This window comes from Cariama cristata, unplaced genomic scaffold, assembly GCF_000690535.1.
Source record: "Cariama cristata isolate BGI_N322 unplaced genomic scaffold, ASM69053v1 scaffold376, whole genome shotgun sequence".
In the NCBI taxonomy this organism is placed as follows: domain Eukaryota; kingdom Metazoa; phylum Chordata; class Aves; order Cariamiformes; family Cariamidae; genus Cariama; species Cariama cristata.
Genome location: NW_009622468.1, coordinates 18,271 through 39,892, shown reverse-complemented (window position 1 = coordinate 39,892; position 21,622 = coordinate 18,271). Strand labels below are relative to the sequence as shown.

Genomic DNA, 21,622 nt, shown 5'->3' with positions numbered 1-21,622 from the left:
AGGGTGCCGTCCGCACGGGGCAGGGAAAGGCTGGAGCAGAAGGCGGGCATTAAGCAGGGAAACACTGGCTGCACTATGCACGCGTGGGAGGGAGCCAGGGATGGGATGAATGCATGGATTGAAGCCAGCAGTGGCTCTTGTCCCTTCTCAGGACTAAGGTCAGTTGTTGGAGCAGGATGGGGAAGCCCTGGGTTAAATGAATACAAACTGAGCTCCCTTTTCAACAGAGGGAAGGAGGTGTTCTTGCAGGCCAGCAGTGGGGTCTGTGGAGGAGAAACTATGGCTCAGAATAAAGCAAGAGGCTGAATTCATGCTCTTGCTCCAGGAAGAGCTTGTTCAGCGTTAGGGCATGAGATAGGACACATCTCAAAGTGCAGGGCTGGGCTCCTGTCACTGCAGCCCGACTTGCTGCCACGAGTCAACTGCAGAAAGCATGGGGGAAAAGTGTGTTTAGGCACAGCCTTATGGTGCGTGTTTCTGTCCTGCAGGGAGAATCAGGGCTGGAAGGGGACAGCGGGCCACCTGGACCGGACGGTGTCAAGGTAAACCTCTCTCGTGGCATGGTTCGGCTCTCACAGGCATCTCCGTGCACTCAGGCCCCTGTGACACTTGGGGGGCCAGGTTGAAACCAAGGGGGTTATTGGGTCCTCTGTGCAATCAGCCTTTGCTCCGCTCCCTCTAAGGACTTTTTTCCTGCAAGCCACGCATAACAGGGTCCTGTTTCACTCCTCTACCCACATTTTTGGCACCTGATCAGATCTTCAAAAAGGTCAGGTTCTTCAAAATCTAGTTTCCAACAATTTGTCTGTTTTATTTGAGTCTTTACAGATTAAATTTCCAACTAATCAGGAATTCCTGGGCCTGGCAGGGGAAATCAAGAATTGTCCATCCCTCTCCCCTGCACCACTGACCAGAGCATGGTTAGCAACTAAAGAAACCAGATCCTCTTCCTCTTGGCAAAGCCCCAGGTGCTCGCTGAGGGCTTACGCCACGCTCTCTATCTAGCTGCTGCGAGTTTGCTACCTTGCCTTTGGAACAGGACTCTGATTTCTGTCCCTGCACAGCCAACCTTTCCAAACAGGCCAACAGTTTTGTTCCATGGAAAGAAAAAGCAGCTGGTTCTACAACAATGCGGTTTATTGCTTCGTTCTAATTAAACTATTTGCCATGTGTCTCTACTTCTGCTTATCTCTGAATGTTGAACCAAAAGACTCTTCCTTAAAGACCTTGTCAAGACTTCCGTATTCTCTTGCCACTGCTAACTGTCCCCAAGAGCTCTTGAACCAAACTAGATCTTTTCAACCTGAATGTGTCTCTGGTCAGTAGAAGAGCTCCTGCTCACCACAGGAGCATTTGTTTAACCAGAAGAGATGTTGCTCCGCTCTTACTAATGCAGGTCCAAGTGAAAAATGACTCTGTCAAGGCTGGTTGGTTGTACAAGTGTAGGTGCTGCTGTCAGTACAGAATTGGGCTTTTTGATGGTCTCCATAAAATTTTGTGCCATCAATTGTAAGAATGGTGATTTGACATAATGCCTACAACTCGGACCACAAACCCTTCACAGGGGCAAGATGACAGTTTCGCAGAGTGTATATTTGAGCCCTAGGCTGATTCCCATTTGGCAGCAAGAGCCAAGCGGCCTCTCCAGACAAACCCATCCTATTAAAAATCTTTCAGCATCCCAAGCTCAGGGCTTCTGGGTGAGGCAAGGGAGATTTTCAGATCTTGTCTGCCTGTCTCATTCATGTGGGATGTTCAGGCCTTATTGCAGGAGAAGCAAAGGGTTTCAGATTATCCTGTGTGATGGGGGAGTTCCTCCTCCTCCAGCCAAGAGATATTTTTTTTTTAAAAAACAAACCTGGTTTTGCTCATTTTGTAAATGTCGAGTGTATTATGACTCATCCTCATTCATCCTTTTGCTTGCAGGCTCTCTTCCTCTTAGACTCCTGAAATATTAATTATGTGGTGGGTTTTTTCCTTGCAAAAGCCATGTAGAGTGACCTATGTGTTGTGTGGGTATGAACAGCTCCCACCCTCCTCTTTTCCACAGGGAGACAAAGGAGAGCAAGGCCTGGAAGGAGAGAAAGGAGAAAAAGGCAACGAAGGACTGAAGGGAAAAGAAGGGCCTCCTGGATATCCCGGCATCACAGGTGTCCGAGTGAGTCTGCGAAACCAGCCCGCTCGCCCCCGTAGCCGGTCCGTGGGTTTCCCATAGCAATTAGTGCTCTCCTCCCCGAGCCACACAGGCGACCGTGTGTCTACCTCAGATTGCCAGGGTACAAGTATCGGCCCAACACAGCTCCTGCGCTCTCCGTAGGGCCACCGACACTCTGGTTTCCAAATTAGCACTTGCATCGTGCCCCAAAAGGATCAGCAGAGTGCTGCGTGCTCTTGTCTAAATCCCTGTGTGCGAGATGACTGTAACCCTCCCGATGGCTGCAGCGTGAGCCTGGGGGTGCAGTGGGGGCTGCCCAGCTCAGGCGTCGGGGCACAGCTGGCACACACCGAGCTCTGGGCTGCAGAAGGCAAACTAGCTCATCTGAAGAATCTAGATTCTTTTGCAACAAGAGGATGAAAGATAGTTTACAGTCTTGTGTGTCTGGGAGGCTGGATTGCATTTAAACCCTAGTAAGAAATAAATAGGCTTTTTCTTTTTTCTTCTTTTTTTTTTATTTTTTCTTTTTTTTTCTTTGTTAAAATTTTTTCCTTTTTTCTCTTTTTTCTTTTTTTTTTCATTTTTTCTTTTTTTTTTTTCCTTTTGACAAGGATAGTAATTACTGTAGACTTTAATACTACTGTACCAGGGCATGCCATGTTGCAGCAAAACACCTAGGGGCAGATGGAGAGGGAGATGCAGGCAGTGAACCAGAACACTGCTTAGGGCAGGAGGTCATCTGAGATGTGACTTGTTGCAAATGTTGTCGTAAAGTATCTTATTTTTGCGAAAAGCTGCATCCAGGAGACAGTTTGCTCTTTCAGTCAGGATACACACTTGGGATGTGGCTCCCTTCTCTGGTCTGCCATAGGTTTTGGGACACTGTGCTTCTACTGCATCTGTAAAATGGGCAACCTGGCAGGGTATTAGAGAGGGATGTACCGAGGACTGCGAGAAGCTGAGTTTCCCCTGGCTGCCGCAGCTGGCCTTAGCCTGGAGTTTGGAAATGGTCAGCTTTTGCCTTCTCTTATGTCTGCTGATGATTACTTGCTTGCTTCTGGTTTTCCCTTCTAAGGTTTCCCCCTTAAATATAGCAAACAAATAGAAGAAATTAGCAGTAAATGATTCCTGAATCCTCAGTGAATATCCTAGGCGTGTCTGGTTCGCTTGGAGGTCTGATCTCAGTGCCATAGAAAGAAAAAGTGTGATTCTGGCTCTGAGATGAAAGCTGCGGGGCCAGAGAAGTCAGGCAGGGTCTGGCCTGGGGCTCGTTCAGTGGTGCCAGATGGAGGAAGGCTCTGCCCAGCGCACCAGTGGGCTGCTCTGCAAGCCAAGTCAGGCCCTTCTGCTTGAAATGTGGAGTTTATCGGCTTGACGGCACGATTTATTCATTGTCGTTATTGTTGTGGATCAAAATTGTCAGAAGCATGGACTCGTGAGGCTCTTTCTGCGAAGCGATAGCCTGGCTGAGTCGGATGCAGCCAGCCTGACCGGCGCAGCCATGCTCGCCTGTAGCACAAGTCTTATTCCTCGTGCAGACGGAGAACACGTTGGCTCCCACCCCACATGTCTCGAGGAGATGTGCGAGCAGCCCCGGCGTGTCAGATGGAACGAGTAGACCAAGTTTGATGGCAGCTCTGAAATCCCTGCCCGGGATGGGTGGGAGGCAGCAGGGCAGGCAGGTACCTCTGAGCGCTGGGTGGATGCTCGATGTTGAAGCATGTTATTTTTCCCTTTGATGACGTTGTGGCTGGCTAAAAGGAGAGCAAGGAGAAGGGTGTGAGGGGATGGAAGCAGCAATGGGGCTGGATTTATGTTATTTTTGGGCTGAGGTTGGGATTTGAGCACTGACTCGACTAGAAAGTGGAAACATTGGCTTAATACTGCAGTGCAGCACCATAGATGTGCAGAATACGGCTGAAGTCCTGCCCCAAATAAGGCCATCCTTGGCCACACGGCCCCCTGTACCCACAGGGAGCTCTTTGCAGGGGTGGGACCATACCACAGGCAAGGTACAGGTGGTCCCCAATATCCCAGCTCCCTCCCAGCTGCAGGCTGGCGCGGCTGGAGAACCGCCTTCAGCGCCCGGCCCTCCGTGTGCTGTACTTCTGGCTGGCTCACGTGTTTATATTGTGCATGTTTTAAGAACCAATAAAAATACTAAAATCATGCAAAAGCCATATTAAGTTATAGAGTATAAAATATAGATTCCTTCAGACTCTGTCCTTGCTATTTGCCAGCATGTCCCTGGGAACATGATGCCGTTTTCTGTTTTATTTTTGAAAAAAAAGAGTCAATAGAGCCAAGATTCCTGCTCATAATCACTCCCTTTTGGTTTTTTGTTTTTTTTACTGCAGAGTGCTGTCTTTCCATCTACTATTTTAATACGCTTCTTTGTATATCCTTATGTCTAAACTCAAGCAGACTTTGAGACCCGCATAGGCTGTAGATAGCACTGCCTCCCCTGCCAAACGCCTGGCGCCAAACGCCTGGCCGTTACCTGATGTATAGGCTGGTGTTCTGTGCTCGCTGCGGTAATTGAAAGATGGAAGTCCTCTGACAGAAGTACAAATAATTTTTCTCTTCCCATTTTTTCTTTGAGACTTTTATCCTACCTTCCCATGGAGAAAATGTACAAATATTAGTGGGATCTTCCTTAGATTTCTGCCAAGATAAAGTTTACAGCGTAGAGATGCAAACCGCTAGAGATAATTACAACCCCCTCCTTTTCCACTGAGGATGAAGCTGGGATATCAAGTGAACCCATCCTCTGCAAGACACGCCAGAACAGCCGCCACAGGCACAGCCCACCGCAAACGCGTACAATGGACAGAGGGTTTTTTAAGGCTGCTGGACAAAGATAACAAAAATCTTGTCAGGGAAAAATCCTGAAGGTATTCACCCAAGGGCAAATGCCAAGGTTGCACAGTGACAAACTCCTGTCCAGGAGTCGAAGGGTGGCATGGAAACTGCCCGGGGAAGGTGTGGGGGCTCTTGCATCGCAGGGAGGAGGCGTGTTGGGTTTGGGTGTGCTGCAGATACTCTGTGTTTACACATTACGCATGTTGCATATGGTTTTAATACATCTGATGTGATGGTGTTACGCTGTCCAATACTCAGTTTAGATGGTTTTAAAGAGAACTTCATCTTTAGCTATTGCATCTTCATTTGATCTCTCCTGGCATGACACCCAGGAGTCCTTACATCTGTGCTTCACTGCATTCTTGCCTGGGTCCGCTGACTTTTCCCTGGGCTAGAGATGTTTGCTTCTGCTCCAATATCATTGAGATATCCTGCTCATCTACAAAGGAGACAGGGGAGATGTTAATGCTTCTGTGCCATTAGTGGGAGAGACACACACAAGGATCTGTCCAGTTACCTGTACCAACAAACTGACCTCCATCTGGGACCGTGTAGCTCATCATCTCCTTCTGGAAGAGCTTCATATTAGCTCGAGGAAGCTGATGCCCATCTGCAGTCATGGACACAAACTTCTCCTACGCTTTGGCTTGGCCCTGTGTTGCCCTCTGCCTCGGCACTAGAGGGGACCTGCAGAGATGTGCCCTCCACAAACAGCAACAGCCTCTGGAAAAACCCTTTCCATCACAAGTCCCTGCAGCTACACCAGCTCTTGAAGATTTTTCCTTAACACCAAGGACACATTTAGTCTTAATCTTTATTTTGCTTGTGTCTAAAGGAATGTAACACTTCACTATCAAGTGTCCTCTTGACAGATGTAGGAAATGAGGCGCCTGGTTGCTCTGAAATGACCTGCCTTTACTGCTGGTACACTTGCAGCCCAGTTTGCACATACTGGCTTGGGGCAAAGGCCTGGTGCCAGCAGCACCCCGTGTAGCTGCAGAGCAGGTAGAAGCTGGGGAATTTGGCAGGGCACGTACAAGCTTGCACACCGTGGTGACGGGGCAGCCATGGGAGGGGAAGCGGTTAGCAGGGAGTGAAAGAGGTTAGCAGTTCTTTGGTCTGCACAGTTGTAGAGCTCCCTGGCAGGTGAAGGGATGTACTGGAGCACCTTCACAGGTGCTAAAGCTGGAGGAAGCATAAAGGGTCTGTGTGCCCTTCTGAGAGACGTTCATCCGGCGATGGATCCCTACAGCAGGGACAAGTCTGGCTTTACTGAGCAAGGTTCTGTTATCCAGAAAGCTATCCCGATGCCAATACAACATTACCAACTGAGCACCACCAAACTTCCCTCGGTGCTCAAGAAGTATTTTTCAAAGATTGTTAGTTTTAACTTGGCTCAGCCATTTCCAATATTAACATATCTGAAAACCAATTTCCACTGTGGTTTTAAATCTCAAGCAAAAGGAGCAGGGAGGCCCCAGCCGAGTCTCCAGGGGTAGTTTGTACATGTTTCAAAGCCAGTGGATTTCAGCAAACAAACCTGGCAACTGAGATGGTCCACGAGTCTCACAGCTGTGGCTGGCAGCATTCGAGGCAGCTGGAGCTGAGATACGCAAGTATCCTCTCTCATTTGGTCACTTTGTCCAAGTTCACACTGCTCCGTTCAATTCCAGTTCCTGCTCAGCAGAGGGATGAGCCAGTTGTCCCTCTGGACCTAAAAGAGAAATCAGAGCACCTGAAACACTAACACACAGCTGAGTGCAAGATCCACTTGAGATTTCAAAAATCACATCGGAGATGTGCACCTTTCCTGAGATACTGTCTCACATATTTTCTCCTCCCAGTGATTTCCATCTTCTTCTAATACAAACTTGTTGCCTTCACTTGATCTTGGCTCGTTTGAGCAGCAAAGACCTGAAAATCTCTTCCCCTTGCAGAGCACCAGGGCCTGTTTGGGCATCTCCATTCAGAGAGACTGCCTGGAGATGCAGATCTTGGGGTCAACAGCGAGGGGAGCAGGAGCAGGAGTTGTCTGCTGGAGATCCAGACTTTCTGTACGGGCAAGGCAGGACAAGGATGTGTCTCTGCAGTTTGTGGGGAGACTGGAAGGTACAATGGCTCATCGAACCCTGGCAAGGCGTCCGTCAGCAATGCAAGTGTCACGGTGTAGTTTGCCAAAATAAAAAAATAATTTACGTGCTGACCTGTAAGTGTATGAGGGGATAGTGCCACGGAGACTGAAGTACCCAAAGAGCATTGTTGGAGAGTAATGCGTGTTTACAAAGGGTCTGGCTGCCAGTCAGTCCTGCTCTTCACAACAGAGGAGGAGAAGAGCCAAAGGTTGAAGTCACTGATAAGCAACCAGCGACCTGGACACAGGCAAGTGGTCCCTCAGAGCAAGCCCCCCCCAAAAAAAAAAGTGCTCCTCTCCACTGCTGCTCCTCTCCACCTACAGAAAACGCAGCATTTCGGCCTTTTCCTTGGAGCACAACTGATCCACCGGTGGCTGTACGAAAGGCCCAAGCCAGTTGGCAGGAGGGAGGCGGTGGGTTTCCAGCTGCGCTCCGTAGCTGCGCACTGTGGTTTTCGTAATGTGCTGGTTGTCATACAAGGCAGACATCTGATAGCGAGGGTTTTACAGTTCCAGGAAAGCAATTGGAGAGCCTGTAGGTAATGAAATACAACATGCTCTGAAACAAGAAAATCCCTCGTTGTTCAGCAAAACTGGGAGCCGGGTTCTTTTCTTTTTCCACTTCGTTTTCAACCTGAAATCCTATCTGCAGTGTCATTCAAGCCACGTCAGGACTCTTTTAAAAGCTTTGAGCCAGACGCTCCAATAGTATAAATTGCCATAAACAATTACATCAGAGAAGATCTGGCTCCGTGTGCCGGCCCTGCTGCATGGCGCAGATGTGCACCAGCAGACCAAAAGAGCTCTGAAGGCTGGTAAATCCTTTTGCTCTGATGTGACAAGGTCCAAAGTCCTTTCGTTTCCTCTCCAAGAGGGTAGAGTGATGGAGCTGGGCCTGGGTGGAGATCTGAGAAGGTTTTTTGAGGGAACTCACAATGCTTTGAAAAGGATAAAGCCACTATCCAGCCCATTACAGAGCACTGGGTGAACTCATGGCTCTTGGCTCCCGCACTGTGGTCTCAGCCACATCACTCCCCAGAGTGGCAGCAGCTCCACACGCAGCGTTGGATGGTGTCCTGAGGGCAGTATCCTTCCCATCGTGTTCTTGTTTCTCCATCATCTACAGGCTACAATCCTGAAGTGGAAGGAGGACTTGCTGGCCAGGATGGACCTTCTGCACTGAGCTAGCAGAGTCGCTCCAGAAGCAGCATGATGTGGTCGCAGCTGAGATGGGGCTGGTTTCTGGGCTCTGTAATGCCAGGGTAGAGCAGGAGCTCATTCTCATCTGACACACTGCTCTATTACAAAATTGTGAAAATGTCACTTACGGCAGAATTTGTCCCAGAGTGGTTTTCATGCTCTTTGTTCTTTTCTGTTTCCTGCCACTGAAAACATGATTCAAAGATTTTCTGCAACAAAGCGCCTCGCTTTGCTGTCGCTGAATCCAGCCATTCACTCTGAACACATGAGCTCAGCGACAGCTGGCAGCACCGCATCAGTTACATGGCATTCAGCTCCCTGAAAACACTCAGGCTGCCGAAGGACAATCCTGGAAGTCACTTCTGGTTTCCGTGCAGGAATCCTCTGCTCTCCATGCAGGAATCTGTGCTTTTTTTGATAATGTGCTGAGCTGTTGTTTCCTGGAAAAGCTGGTTTTTATGCCCTGGTCTATGGGCTGTCTGTGGAGCTCTTATTTGAAAGAAGTTTCTTAAACTCCTTCAACTGGAGGGTGTGGGGTTACCCCCCAACTGAGCAATGGAAGGAATGGGGAATCCGGACTCAGTGTGCAGGGGAGGGCTGTGAGAGCGCTGGCAGTGTGTCAGTGGTAACAGCGAGCTCCTCACACCCTTCATCTAGGAAATGAGTATTGTTACTCCTAATCTTGGCCTTGAATAACGTGTTAGCAGTAGATGCACAAAGTAGTAAAGTGACTTGCCCAGGGTCATGCAGGAGGTCAGTCGGTGGCAGAGGCAGAGGGGGACTGGGAGCTCCCCAGCCCCGCTCCTGTGCCCTGTGCAGTGGCTCGGTACGGGCTGTATTGGCCCACGGGCCAGACACATCTCAGTAATTGTTTCCCGAGACAGCTGTGCTTGCCAAAGGACATGGGCCCTTTGCTGCGGAGCTGAATGTCTCCTGGCCTGGTGCATGATCCACATCCCAAGCCACAGCTACCCCTTCCGCATGGGAGCAGGGCACACACCAGTACATCCTTTTCCTGCCCTGCAGCCTGTCCTTTCCAGTAGCTGCCACATCAGTGGGGCCAGTTCCTCTACTGGAGTCCAATCTCTGCAGGTGTCCAGTTTCTATAGGTGGAGGTGCTTGCACTTGGCCACGGTGTGTCATTGTGTAACAGCCTTGGAGTATCCTTACTTGTGTGGACCAATATCCAGCAAAGCCATAAGCAGGTATTTGTCTTGCATCAAAAATCAAAGGTGAATAAAGTTGCTCGGGAATGTAGTCAAATGTGGTTAAACTCTTTGCTTTGAATAGGGTGAGAGGAAGGGTCAGGGCGAGTGCCTCTCCGCATAGCTGCAGTCCCCAGGTCTCTCTCCTTCCCCTTCCAGAAGCAACGTTGTCATCTCTGGGCAACTCTGCCCTTAGCTGCCATCAGCCTCTCCTTCTTTGGCTGTAGTAATCAGTGCATCACTGATGGCCCCAGGTTCAGCCTTTTCTGTGGAAGTCTAAACATCCCATTTTATGGAGAGGTACGTGCTGGATTTTATTGTTTGGGAGATTTTGGGGGGGGGGGGGGGGGATGCCCCCTTGTTGGCTATTCTGGTATCTGAGACTCAGCCCACCCAATCCATTGAAACCTTTGGAGTGGACGAGGGTTGTCTGTGAGCCCTGGGGATCCTGCAGGGAATCACAGAGCTCTCCCAACCCCCAGGGAACCGCTGCTTGCAGCGACCGAGGCTGCTCTCCTGCAGCCGAGGGGCCGTTGGCCCTTGCGGTGAGCCGGCCAGCTCGGCCTCCTCTCTCTGCTGCTCGAGAAGGCAGGCTGATCCCAGCTGGTCTTCGTTTAGAGTTAATAGGAGTCGAAATGAGCCAGAATTTGAAATAAATCCCATTGACTTGGCAAGGTTTCTTTCCTGACTCAGACGAAGGAGACGTACTTTTTGTGCAGTTACTCCAAGATTCTCCTCCTTATTGCAAGAAAGGATTTCATTCCCCTCCTCTTCCACAACCCCAGGGCATCTGTGTCCTTCAAAAGGAAGATATTAACTCTTAGTGTTTGGAGGAGGAAAAAAAGATCACAAGTAGTTCTCATTAGTGTAAATCGGAGTTATACTGCCCAAGTGCTCTGTCGATTCCTTTCTTCCCAGTTGTCAGCTTCCAACACTGGCTCATTCTCTGGAGCGTTTTGGTGTCGTCGGGTCTGAAAGCTTCACAGCTCGGTGGGGATGAGGACCTGCACTTTTCCTGCACTTCCCACCCACCCATCAAGCCTTTTGGTGGCACTTTTGTCTCCTGTGCTTCCTTAGAGGTGAGGAAATAGAGGCATAGAGGGGAAAAAAAGGGATTTTCCCAGAAACAGTTCAGAGCCTCTGCATGATTCTGTACGTGATTCTCTTTGCTGCCTTACACCGTGACTGTTAGAAAAACCAAGTTAAATAGACCTCCTCATCCACAAAACCAAAAGTGGCATATTTCAGAGCAACATCTGCATGCAGATAAGAATTTGCGCTAAAGCAGAGACTTTGGGATACAAGATTTTGGTTTGGATTCCACATTTTAAGCTGAGGAACTCAGCTGAAAGGAAAGTCATAGTGATGCTAGCTGTAGTCTTTCCATCCGAGATCTTTTTATAGGATTTCCTCATCTTGCTTTTTCTTTGAATTCAGCCAGCCAGCTGTACCTGCGCTCGCACTCAGGTTTCCACAAGCGGGCCAAGAGCCCGTTACTTCCCAGTGATCCCAGTGAAGCCCTCTGAACCTCACAGTACAATCAGGTCTTTCTTCTCGACAACAGTTGAGTCTTTCTTCTTTCCCCATACTCATTCAGGAGCTGCTGCTCTGTCTCCTCCCCTTCCAAACTACTGCTAGCCAGAGTGATTATGAAATGTGTTTCTTATAAATCTGAAACATTTATGTCTTCAAATGCCTGGCCCCAATAATCCCACTAATTTCCTGAGTGCTTGTGAACTGTCCTCCATGGGGGGAGGCTTCTCTCGATCAAAGTTTATTAAGTAGAAGTTCTCATATGGAGATATTGCCGAGCGGTAGGAAATGATATGGGGCTTTTTCATTTCCCTTTAAATGAGCTCGCTGGCTGGGCCCTGAACAATATGGGCATGGTCATCCTATATTTCGTGCTTCCTACCTTTATTGCTGCTTTAGCTTTTGTGCCCTTTCTACATCCAGTGCCTCAACCTATCACCATTTTTTTTTCCCATCACCATTGGCACTTTCTTTTCTTTACTCAGTAGCTGCATTCTGGTTCTCCTATTTCTTCCTGCCTTATTTTTGGTAGGGAGGAGTGACCTCAGACCTTCACTGAATAACGTCCGAAAAAAGTCTAAAAATATGCTTCTGCTCCACAACAGTCCTGAGAAACCCTGAACCTGCCTGAGAACTTTGGGAACCTGAGGCTTTTGAACCTTAGGCTTTGGGAAGCTATCTCATCGGTACTGTGCTTGTAGAGCTTCCCTCCTGTGCCGTGCTCTAAGGCTGCAAGCAAAGCAGAAACCTCTCTGTCCTCTGAAGTGCCAAGAGCCACGGTTCCCCTTGAGTCAAACTAGGACGGTGAGTCACATCTCAGAAACCGCTTCCCCGGATCTTGTGCATGTGGCAGAGCATCACGGAATGGGGGGGAAGTTTGGGTCTGGATTTTAACGTTGTTTGTTGTTTGACTCCATTTGGGGCATATCTCTCTGCAGCTCATTCAACTTCCTGATTTTGTTTTTCTGGATGTTGTGGTCGTAACATAGATTTCAACTGGTGATGTCTTGAGAATTTAAAGCTGGGCTGCTCATCTGTTTGCTCCCAGTAAACGTTACTGCTGTGCCGTGCAAGAGCCCTGACTTTGCTGCCAAGGCCATCAGCAGCTGAAAGCCTCTTTTTTCCTTAAAAATTAATCAATTTGCATTGGAAAATAAACTTCCAGCTTTTCCTTTAGGGGAATATCGAAGGCCGTACTTAAAAAAAAACTTATAACATTGGGTCCTTACTGAAGCTGGCAATGAAATTTTAAACATGCTAGACCTAAGATGATAATTTTTTTGCTTCCCTTGGATATTTTGTCATATCTGAAGGCATGTGACTTCGTAAAACCACTGCTTTCCACTGTCCCTGGTCACAAATAGCATCATCTTCTGGAGGTACCAATATGCTTCTGTAGTGAAGAGTGCAGTTTATAAAGAGAAATCACCATTTAAAAATAATCCCGCTCACGGAAGAAGCTTGGAAAGAAGATTTGTTTTCTCAGCAAACCAGTAACCCAAAGCATACAACAAAATGTGTACAAACCCTGAGAATAAAAGCATCAAGTGTTTAGTGCCTTGGCACACTAACCCAACTGATTTGAATCCAGTAAAAAGAACTTGGAATTAATTATTCTTATGTATAGGCTTTTGTACATTTTCTGCCCCTCGTTGCTGTCTCTGCTAAAGAGACTAGGAATCCTAGGAACTTCACATTGCGATGAAGGAGGTACCAAAAGATGCTAGATTCCTGATGTACTTTGGAGACCCTGGATGAAGTTACAATCTCACTGAATTTCATTTTTACCCATTTTTTTTTCCACCCCCTGTGCTGACCCTGATTTTTCCATCCCTGGACAGATGAGTCAGAAGAATGGAGAGAAAAAGGATCTGACCTTTTCTGAAGGCTACCAAAGCTGTTGCTGGGCTTATTAGTGCCTGTATCATGTAACAGTGCGGTGATTTCTGGGAACTGTGCAAACCACTGCATATGTGCCCTGTGAACGTCTGGGATTGCAACAAACAGCAATCACATCTGGAACATCGCAAGTAGAGATATTGCATATCTGGGAACCCCAGACAAGTGTCAAAGTGCCTCTAAATTCATCTGGGCAAAATTCCTGCGCAGTTGGAGAAAGCACATCCAGGAAAATCAGACATATGGTAGGCTTCCCGCGCACCAGCAGAGCTCTGCTGGCCAAAGTCCTAGAAAGCATGCTGGTAGAGCACAGAAATATCCTCTGCTGATAGAGCTTACTCCTTTCGAGGAGGTCACTCAGACTGCAAGATCCAAGCCACGTCTTTGCTGATGGTGTCGCCAGCATGGTTTGACCCATTTATTTATACCAGTAAAGCTTTTAACCAGCAGATGAGAGCTAACAACAGTCAGGGAGGCTCAAAGGAAGATCTCCATGGTTTACTGCAAGCGACAGCTGGTCTCACTATCACTGACGAGTTGGAGATGCTGCCAATTTTTTTTCCTCCGGCAATGAAGAAGGAGCCGCACCCCAGCTGGAGGACCCAGGAGAGCCTTCTGTAGAAGAACATCCCTGCTCAATGAGGCCAATGCATCATAAGGGGAAAAGCCAGCACAGGGGGTTTATTGGAGCCCATATCTGTGTTCAGACTCCACCAACAGGGAAAGACAAGCTGAAGGAACCCAGAGAAAGTTGAGACCCTGTTTGAACACGGCAGAGTCTTCTGTGGATCAAGTTTATTTTTGTGAGCAGGGCTTGGACTGTCAAAGTTGAGTTTATGTTTTGTTTTTTTCCCCTCTCCCAGATGACTCTAACCCTATATCCATACTTCATGATTGCAGGTACAAGCATGAACTTGAATGCGGATGGATTTTAGGAGCAATGTGGAGATTTTGTTCCTCAGATGGGAAGATTTAAGGCCTAAACCTGTCTTCTCAAAAAGCAAAGACACTTCCCAGTGCAGAGTGGAAGCAAGTTTCAGTCATCGCTTCCATGGGAGATGTATCCAGGTGGGGGCAACCAGGCTGTACTTCGGACTCTTCTGAAGTAGCAGTGAGATCCTCGTGACCTCCCCTGTGAACAGGGTCCATCTGCCCTGCACAGTGATAAAAGCATCATGCACTGGTGTCTGCGTTTTTTATAGACAATGTAACGCATCCTCATCCTGGGGATGGAACCAAAACGAGGAAGTATTTGTTTCAAGAGCTGTTACAGCACAGCAATTCAGGAGCACATCTGAGTGTGCAAAATGACTCTGCTGGAGAAGATCAAGGGCTTGGCCATCCCTGGGGACAGGAACAGATTTAGCTTAAAATGGGCTTTCTCTCATTTGCAAGAAGCATCTCCTGCCCGTGCTTCCGAAAGATCTTAGCACACAGTCCAGGGAGACTGATGAAAAAACACTACGTAACTAAGTAGAAATGCCAGTTGTGTCTTTATTTGTTCATGTCTTATTTTGACGATAAACTTTTCTGAGTGATTCCACTATTCACTCTCCAAATTTTCAAGCCACTAAGCATCATGGTATTGCAGCAGAACAAGGTCTGTGAGCATTATTGCTGCTTCGCTACGTACATCACGACCGATACGTGGGGAAGTTGAGGGACCCGGTACCAAGTCCAGTGGTGAGCTAGCTGCAGAGCTGGATGGGGATGGCCATTTCTCAGGCTGGTGCTTTCATTGGTGAGGATTTCTCTGTACTCCTGTCAAAGGTGTAAATCATGTGGGTAACGCTGGAGGCTTGGCACCCACAATTCATCTCGTATTGTGACTGCTCAGCATCTGTGGGAAAATAATTCCAAAAATGATCTCTTGGAAAGCGGCAGCAAAATATAGCAAGCAAAAACCCCAAGCAGTATGGAAGAGACAACAGAACAGGACTCACGTACTCCTCGGCAGGGACCTGTCCTTTTTGAAGCTCTAATAGTGTTGGCAAGGGGGGCTCTGGAAATGTTTGGCTTAGGTAAAACTGAGCTATCCCCTTTGGGGAAGTGAAGAACTGGCACAATTCTTCAGGGCTATAGTAAGTCTGACTTGCTCCTTTGTGCTAAGAGCAGGCACTTATGAGACTCATGTTTCAGATCAGAGTGAAAACCCTCCGATATGGCTAGCCTTAGAAGTTGCTTTTGTTCAACTGAGACTGCAACATCAACGGTGGTGAAAATTATACCTTCTTAACTGGGAGGCGGGAGAGCAGAGGGACAGATGCCGTGCTGGTGTGTAGATGCTGTTGAAAAGTTTGTCACAATTGCCAAAAAGCATGAGTTATTTTCTTCAGTGATTTTGCTTCTTTCTGTCAAATCCAAAATATGTTGTCTGCCTTGCAGCCAACGGGGTCAAACACTGAAAAATGAACTCCCTGGGCTCCCTAAGGAGAGTTGCTATACTTAGTTGCTCATCACAGCTGATTTCTGCTGCGCACCTGCGAGGAAGGGCGGCAGGTTCGGCTCCCTGTGCTAGGTGCACAGAGCAGGCCAGTGTTTCTGTCTCTCGTTGCTGTGGCTCCCACCTGAAGTTTTGCATCCCGCTCCATTTCTAGAGGCCTGGTCAATATGTTGCGATTTCTATGTGTTGCAGTAATAATAATACAAATAGAGGGAAGGTTTTTGCACTGTGAGCAGAAAGCTGTGCGTAGCAGGTCGACAGAAAATGAAAGCACTGCCTGTTTTTACAAGGTAGAAATAAGGAGGATTGCTGTTGAGGCAATTGTTCCACTGCCAGTATCCTAAAACCATATAAAAAGTATTGACGTCCAGTTCAGTGCTACAGTTGATGGTGACGGATACAACCCTGTTTGTAAAGCAGCGGTGCACAGATGGCAGCTCTGTCTGCAGACCAGAGGAAACATTTTGTGGGGGCCAGGGTAGATGTGTTTTCCACATTTCAGCCCTTTCTGAGGCAGTGGCTGCGTAGGTACCATTTTTCGGTTCGGTGGGTGCTGTCTTCAAGGAGCACTCCTGAGATCCCTCTTTTGCATCCTTACAGACAGATGGACACGTCACATTGCAGTTTTCCATCACCTGCCTGTCTTTGACATGTGATATGAAGAGGAAAAAGATCATCTTTCAGCTATTTTGTCCTATACTTACCTGAGCACAGAAGTCTTTCCACCTTAAAGCAATGAGGTTTCCTTCTCCTCCATGTGTGGGACCAACTGAAGAACAAACTCAGCCATACTCCTGAACAGGCTGTAGTATCTGTGAATTGTGGCTTTACCTGCATGGCTTCCTAGCATCCTTGTTGGCTTCTGTGGGAATAGGATAGGATGGATGAGGATGCTGTCAGGGATGAGTGTACCAGGGAAGTGGCCTGGGAGTGGCTGGTTGGGATGGGACTTCTTGGCTTTCCCATTCCAACAGCTTTTTTTGCTCTCCTAGGGACCAGAAGGGAAACCAGGAAAACAAGGGGAAAAGGGCAAGCCTGGCCAGAAGGTAGGAACATCTCCCATTGATAACGTCTCCTCTTCTGAATCTCCCTTTCCTTGCTCATCTTTGATATTTATCTGCAGAAGCAGTTTTGTCCTACATTAATGTCAGTGCTTTTGTTCTGCAGGGCAGCAAGGGCTACCAGGGGCAGCTCGGCGAGACAGGATCTCCAGGGAAGGAGGGGCCGAAGGGGAACCAAGGCCCTAAAGGATCCCGAGGTACCCTGGGACCTATGGTGAGAAGAGCTCTGCAAATGGTTGAACTCAACACACGGAAACGTGACTAGCGGTGGTGGGCACAAGCCTGAATGAAGCAGAGAGCCCAACAGAGGCTTCAGAGCACAGAAAATTAAATTATATTAGATGGTTTTAATTGACCGAAACAGCTTAATACTTACTCAGAGCAGCACAGGAGAGACTTCATAGTGGTGGCTGTGTTGGTGCCCTGTGAACCCAGCTCACGTTGCATCGTGGCGGTTCTTCACAACTCCCCACATGGGCTGAAATATTGGGGATTTTTTTTGAGAAGGGAGTGAGCTGATAAGCTATTTTTTGCTAAGATCTTTCCCTTTGAGACTGTAGACTCATGGCAAGAGCTGCTTCCAAGTCAAACTGTGTTGTTACAGGGAACTCTGCCTTGGACTGCTGCCCTGTTTCTACATCCACTCTTGATCTACTTAGCTTAAAACACTTGCAGCAAGAAGAAATATAGCATGGGAAAGGGTTTGAGTTGAAGGTGAGGCTTTCAGAGAGAACAAAAATAGTATGGCAGAGAGGGAAGAAAGTTAATTTGCTTTAGGCACATGAGACAAATGTATTGGGACAGCAGCAGTAAGTAAGAAGTACCTCCTCATGCATTGCAGGCTGGTAAGGAAACTTCTTGCACTATATTTGGTAGAACTTAGTGAAAAAGCAGGAGTTATTTATGAACCGGGAATTGTGGTGATGTTTCAGAACAGTAGCAAATGAGCGATGGAGTAACGGTTCTGCTGATAATGTTTTTCTGCACCAAAAATTATGGCCTCCCCATATATCCTCCCTTCATATTCTTTGGCAAAGCCTCCATGGATTATTTCACAAGGAAGCAAGACAATATCTGAGCAGCGGTCTATTGGATGAACACGTCTCTGTCTTGCGGAAAAGGCTTTCTTCCATGCTAAATGGGATTATACGAAAAGTTTTCAATTCACTTTCATCTGATGATCTGATTTAAACCCTTTTGTTCAGTCTGCTAAAGATGCAATAAACAGCTCTTGCAGTGCCCTCATCACAACCCAGAAAACTCCTTTCTTGGCCTCAGAACCCACGCTGAAAGATTTCCTCCCAACAGTTTAGGACTAGGTCATGCATGAGAATGGTCTTGCTGCTGGACTTCCTAGCACAAAGCTAATTTGGATATAAAGACGTCCAGAAGGGCAGATGAAGAGCACACACTATGCAACCATTTCTGGTAGCAAATGTGAATGAGGTGGGGAACCTGTTGCTATAGGCTGGCAAAGACATAGAATGGACTCCTAGCATCACTCTCCACATATAAGACGTTAAAGCCAAGCAAGAGCACTTCAGATGGCTGCAGCAAAGCTCACTGGTGGCCAGGAGAACGGGTGGCCGCACTCCCATGTGGTGCTGAGCTTTGCTTTGCACAGCCCAGAGCATCCTCTTCTTGTGGGGTGATACCCACGGGCTGCTCTCATGGTGCTTTCTGTGCTTGTCTCTCCAGGGTGCTCCAGGAAGGATGGGTGCTCAAGGGGAACCTGGCTTAAAGGGTTACCAGGTAAGGATTTTATTTTCATCCTCCAGCTTCTATCTGTTCTCAAATGCAACAAAACTGCCTCTCCAGGATGCAAAACTGTTCTTAAACTATGATTTATTTCTGATCATGAGTTCAGTTTAGTTCTTTCTCTAGTCTCCATTTGCACCATCGTGACTTCTCCAGATGCATTTGGTTCATCTCTGCCATCACCCATGTGTCCCTCCAAAGCTGGGATGCACAACACAGTGCTTGTGAGATCTGGCAGGAAAACAGAGAGGACCAAACAGCACTTTTCTGTCTCCTTACATGCCCTCTGTTCTCCACAGGGACATGCAGGACCACCAGGGCCAATTGGACCACCAGGGCCAAAGGGAGAAAAGGTAAGTTCGCAGAGTTTAGCTATCTCGTCTTCCATTGGCATGGAAGCTGAGCTAATGTAGAGATGATTGCCCCGCTGCCGTAACACCCATGCATCTGCGCTCTCCTCCTCTACCTACAGCGGAGGGAGAGGTGCCTCCCCTACAGCACAGCCACCTACATATCTCCTGCTGCAGCTTTACTTCTGCAAATCACCGCCAGGACACCCGTGCCACTAGCAGATGCTTTCCAGACACCACACACCCTTGTGCCGGTGGCTGAGCTAGCTGGCCTGCATTCTGGAGACGTGTTTTTCCTACATCCACAGAAATTCTGCTCAATCGCCAAGCCAAAAGAAATCAGACTAGTAGCTTTCTGTGATCAAGTCAGAATAACACCCTGCCCAAACTAGCTGATCTTCAGCAATCTGCCCATCCTTGCTTAAATCAGCCGATAGCATGTTGTAAGCGAGGCCAAAGTGGTTTCCTCTCCATTGCCCCTGCTCCATTTTCCTCATTGCCTCCCACCCCCTTACCTTGCTCGTCCCCCGCACCCCTCAACGAGCCCCCTCACCACAGCTGGCCTGAGTCAGAGCCCTCTTTCCACAGCGGCTTTCCCCTTGTGTTTTTCCCCTTTTGCTGAGTCAGCATGGCCGTAACCAGTTCAGGCCAGAGCAGTGACTCACTCTTTAATGGTTTCCTGTCGGCGGAGCTGGCTGTTCCGTGCTCCGAGGTCGGCCCAGCTGGCGTTGGCCGTACTCGCCGTGCCGCTGGAGCCCCTCACGTGCCTTCGGTAGCAGCAGCGATGCTCCCTCCCTCCCTCGGTGTGGGAAGGGAAGTGATGGTAATTGGGACTGGCCAGTCCTGGGGTCCCCACGAAAAGGGAAGACACGTGAACTCTTTTCGCTCATTTTCCATTCCCCATTGCTGGGAGAGCTTTCAGCTTTCCCTCTGTACACAGGTGTGATTGCAGCTGTAGGTGTGCAAGCAGGAGCTTCACTGCTTATAGAAGGAGTTTGTGGGAGAGAGATCTGTCTTTGCTGGGGCTTTGAACGTGTCCTTTCAGCTCAGGCTCCTGGGTGTCAGGACACTCTGTTCACGCTGCTCTCTCCACTCTGGATGGAGACTCCTGGTGCAGCAGTGACTCTGTGCTGGTGGCCGGGAGTCGGTGGGGCAGGGTGAGCGGCTCTGTTCCACTGAATTATTCACATGCCCCAGAAGTTTTGCTTTGGGGATGAACAATGGTCATGCTGCTTTTTCTCTCATTTCCTGCTGCTGAAACACATCCGTGGAGGAACAGCTGGTGATGTTCCTGCGGCTCCACTTCTCCATCGCTGCCTTGCTGAGTTTCCTCTCCACCCCCAGCCTTCCTAACACTGCCCCATCCGCTTCCCGAGCTGCACCTCTTGCTCTTCCAGACTTCAGCAGGTCTCCTCGGGTGTATTCTGCTGAGTGCCCGTGCAGGACGTGGCAAGTGTTAACCAAGCACAACCAGCCCAGGATAATAACACGAGAGCTCATGACCAAGCACATTGTCAGTTGAGAGCCTGGCCAAAGGTTTCTCACGACTGTTGAAACTTGAGCATCCTGGCAAAAAGTTGTGAGTCATGACTACCAAAAGCAAGATCAGCCATTGCCCTACAGCAGAAGGAGTAAGAGATGTGCAGGTACCTCTCGCTCTCATTTAAATTGCGGCTGTGGTTTTACTTTAAAACATTGAATGTTGCCATCTTCTTGAAAGCTCTTATAATTTCAGTAGTGAATGGTCCCCAAATTATTAATCTGAAGCACTCAGTGAAGCACTCTCCCCTTCACCAACAAAATATTCTTCTGCAAATGGACACTAGAAGAGCAGTCCCTCAGAGAGAACATGGGTCTTGTGTCATCAGAGCACAGCAACACTGATGATAAAATGAATTCTACATGCAAGTATCCAAGCTGAAGCCTGAAAAAGGCACGAAAGCATCTAATGCATCCTGCTGAGAACAGTCAGATCTGTTAATGACCATTGACAGCTGGATCTCACTCACGTCTTCCTGGAAGGTCACTGGGTCTGCTGGCATCTCGCTGGGGAGCAGCTCCAGCGGAACGAGGAGAGCACAGCATCGCGTGCTGAGCCTCCAGCACCATTTCCTGCATCATCCAGGTGCTCCACAAAAGTCTTGCATCTCAGTTTTCTTATCCATCCTTCCTTCTTATCTCCTAAGAGTTGCCTGGATCCCAGCCTAAGGATAAACAGATTCTTTCCCTCTGGACATCTGTAACCGCTCACACATGTGCGAACATGAAAATGGAAGCCTGAATCTCAGCAATGAAGAAGAAATGAAAATGGGACCGTGACTGCTCTGTGAGCTTTAAACAATGTGGTAAACTTAGCTGTGCTGGAGAAGGAGGGTATATAATGGTGGGGAAGTTCTTCCCTTTTCCAGAGAAGAAAGCGGCTTGGTGAGAGGCACTATTGTGGAATCCAGATCCCTTGTGCCATACCAGCCAGCTACTCCGCCGCATTTAATACGTTTACAGCTCCTCAAAGAGGCCTTGCTCAGAGCAGACGCCTGCACTTGGCAGCTGCTTAAAGCAGTCCAGATGGGATCCTTTTAAAAATTACAAACTGGTGTATCTCACTTTGGGACAGGAGCCAACAACAACAAGCCTTCCCTTCTTCTCCATGCATTTTCCATTTGTATCCTAACATGTTTACTTTGCTGCCCTTTACTCTAACTTTTTTTCACTGCAACTTTCTGAAGAATTAGCGCAGACCTTTCATCTCCCTCTTGAGCAGCTGAGGCATCAGGAAGTCCTAGAGGAGCTCAGTCATGCAGTCCTAGAGCTGACCAGGCTGCAGGATTTTCTCTGTCCGAAGGCAAAGGACAAGGTGAGAATTAGACTCAAGGGGACACAAAGCCACAATTCAGCTTTGGGGAGAAAGTCTGTGAATCTTGATGCTTTTCAAGGGTCCCCAGAATTATGAGCTTTCTTTGAGTTCACCGTGCTCGTCTCAGCTCCCAAATGGCAAGGTGTTCACATCCTCTTTGGGAAGAAGCAA

The 21,622-nt window shown here is 48.3% G+C and overlaps 1 protein-coding gene across 1 annotated transcript in view; it reads left to right on the top strand.

Moving 5' to 3' along the window:
• COL27A1 (collagen, type XXVII, alpha 1) overlaps window positions 1-21,622 on the top strand; it is a gene marked incomplete at its 5' end in the record, with an annotated part of 152,405 nt that overhangs the window by 112,802 nt on the left and 17,981 nt on the right. The window contains 6 exons of the mRNA XM_009702324.1: window positions 489-542; window positions 2,051-2,158; window positions 16,421-16,474; window positions 16,596-16,703; window positions 18,188-18,241; window positions 18,547-18,600. Of these exons, the coding sequence (XP_009700626.1) occupies window positions 489-542; window positions 2,051-2,158; window positions 16,421-16,474; window positions 16,596-16,703; window positions 18,188-18,241; window positions 18,547-18,600 (432 nt within the window). The remainder of the gene's footprint in view (window positions 1-488; window positions 543-2,050; window positions 2,159-16,420; window positions 16,475-16,595; window positions 16,704-18,187; window positions 18,242-18,546; window positions 18,601-21,622) is intronic.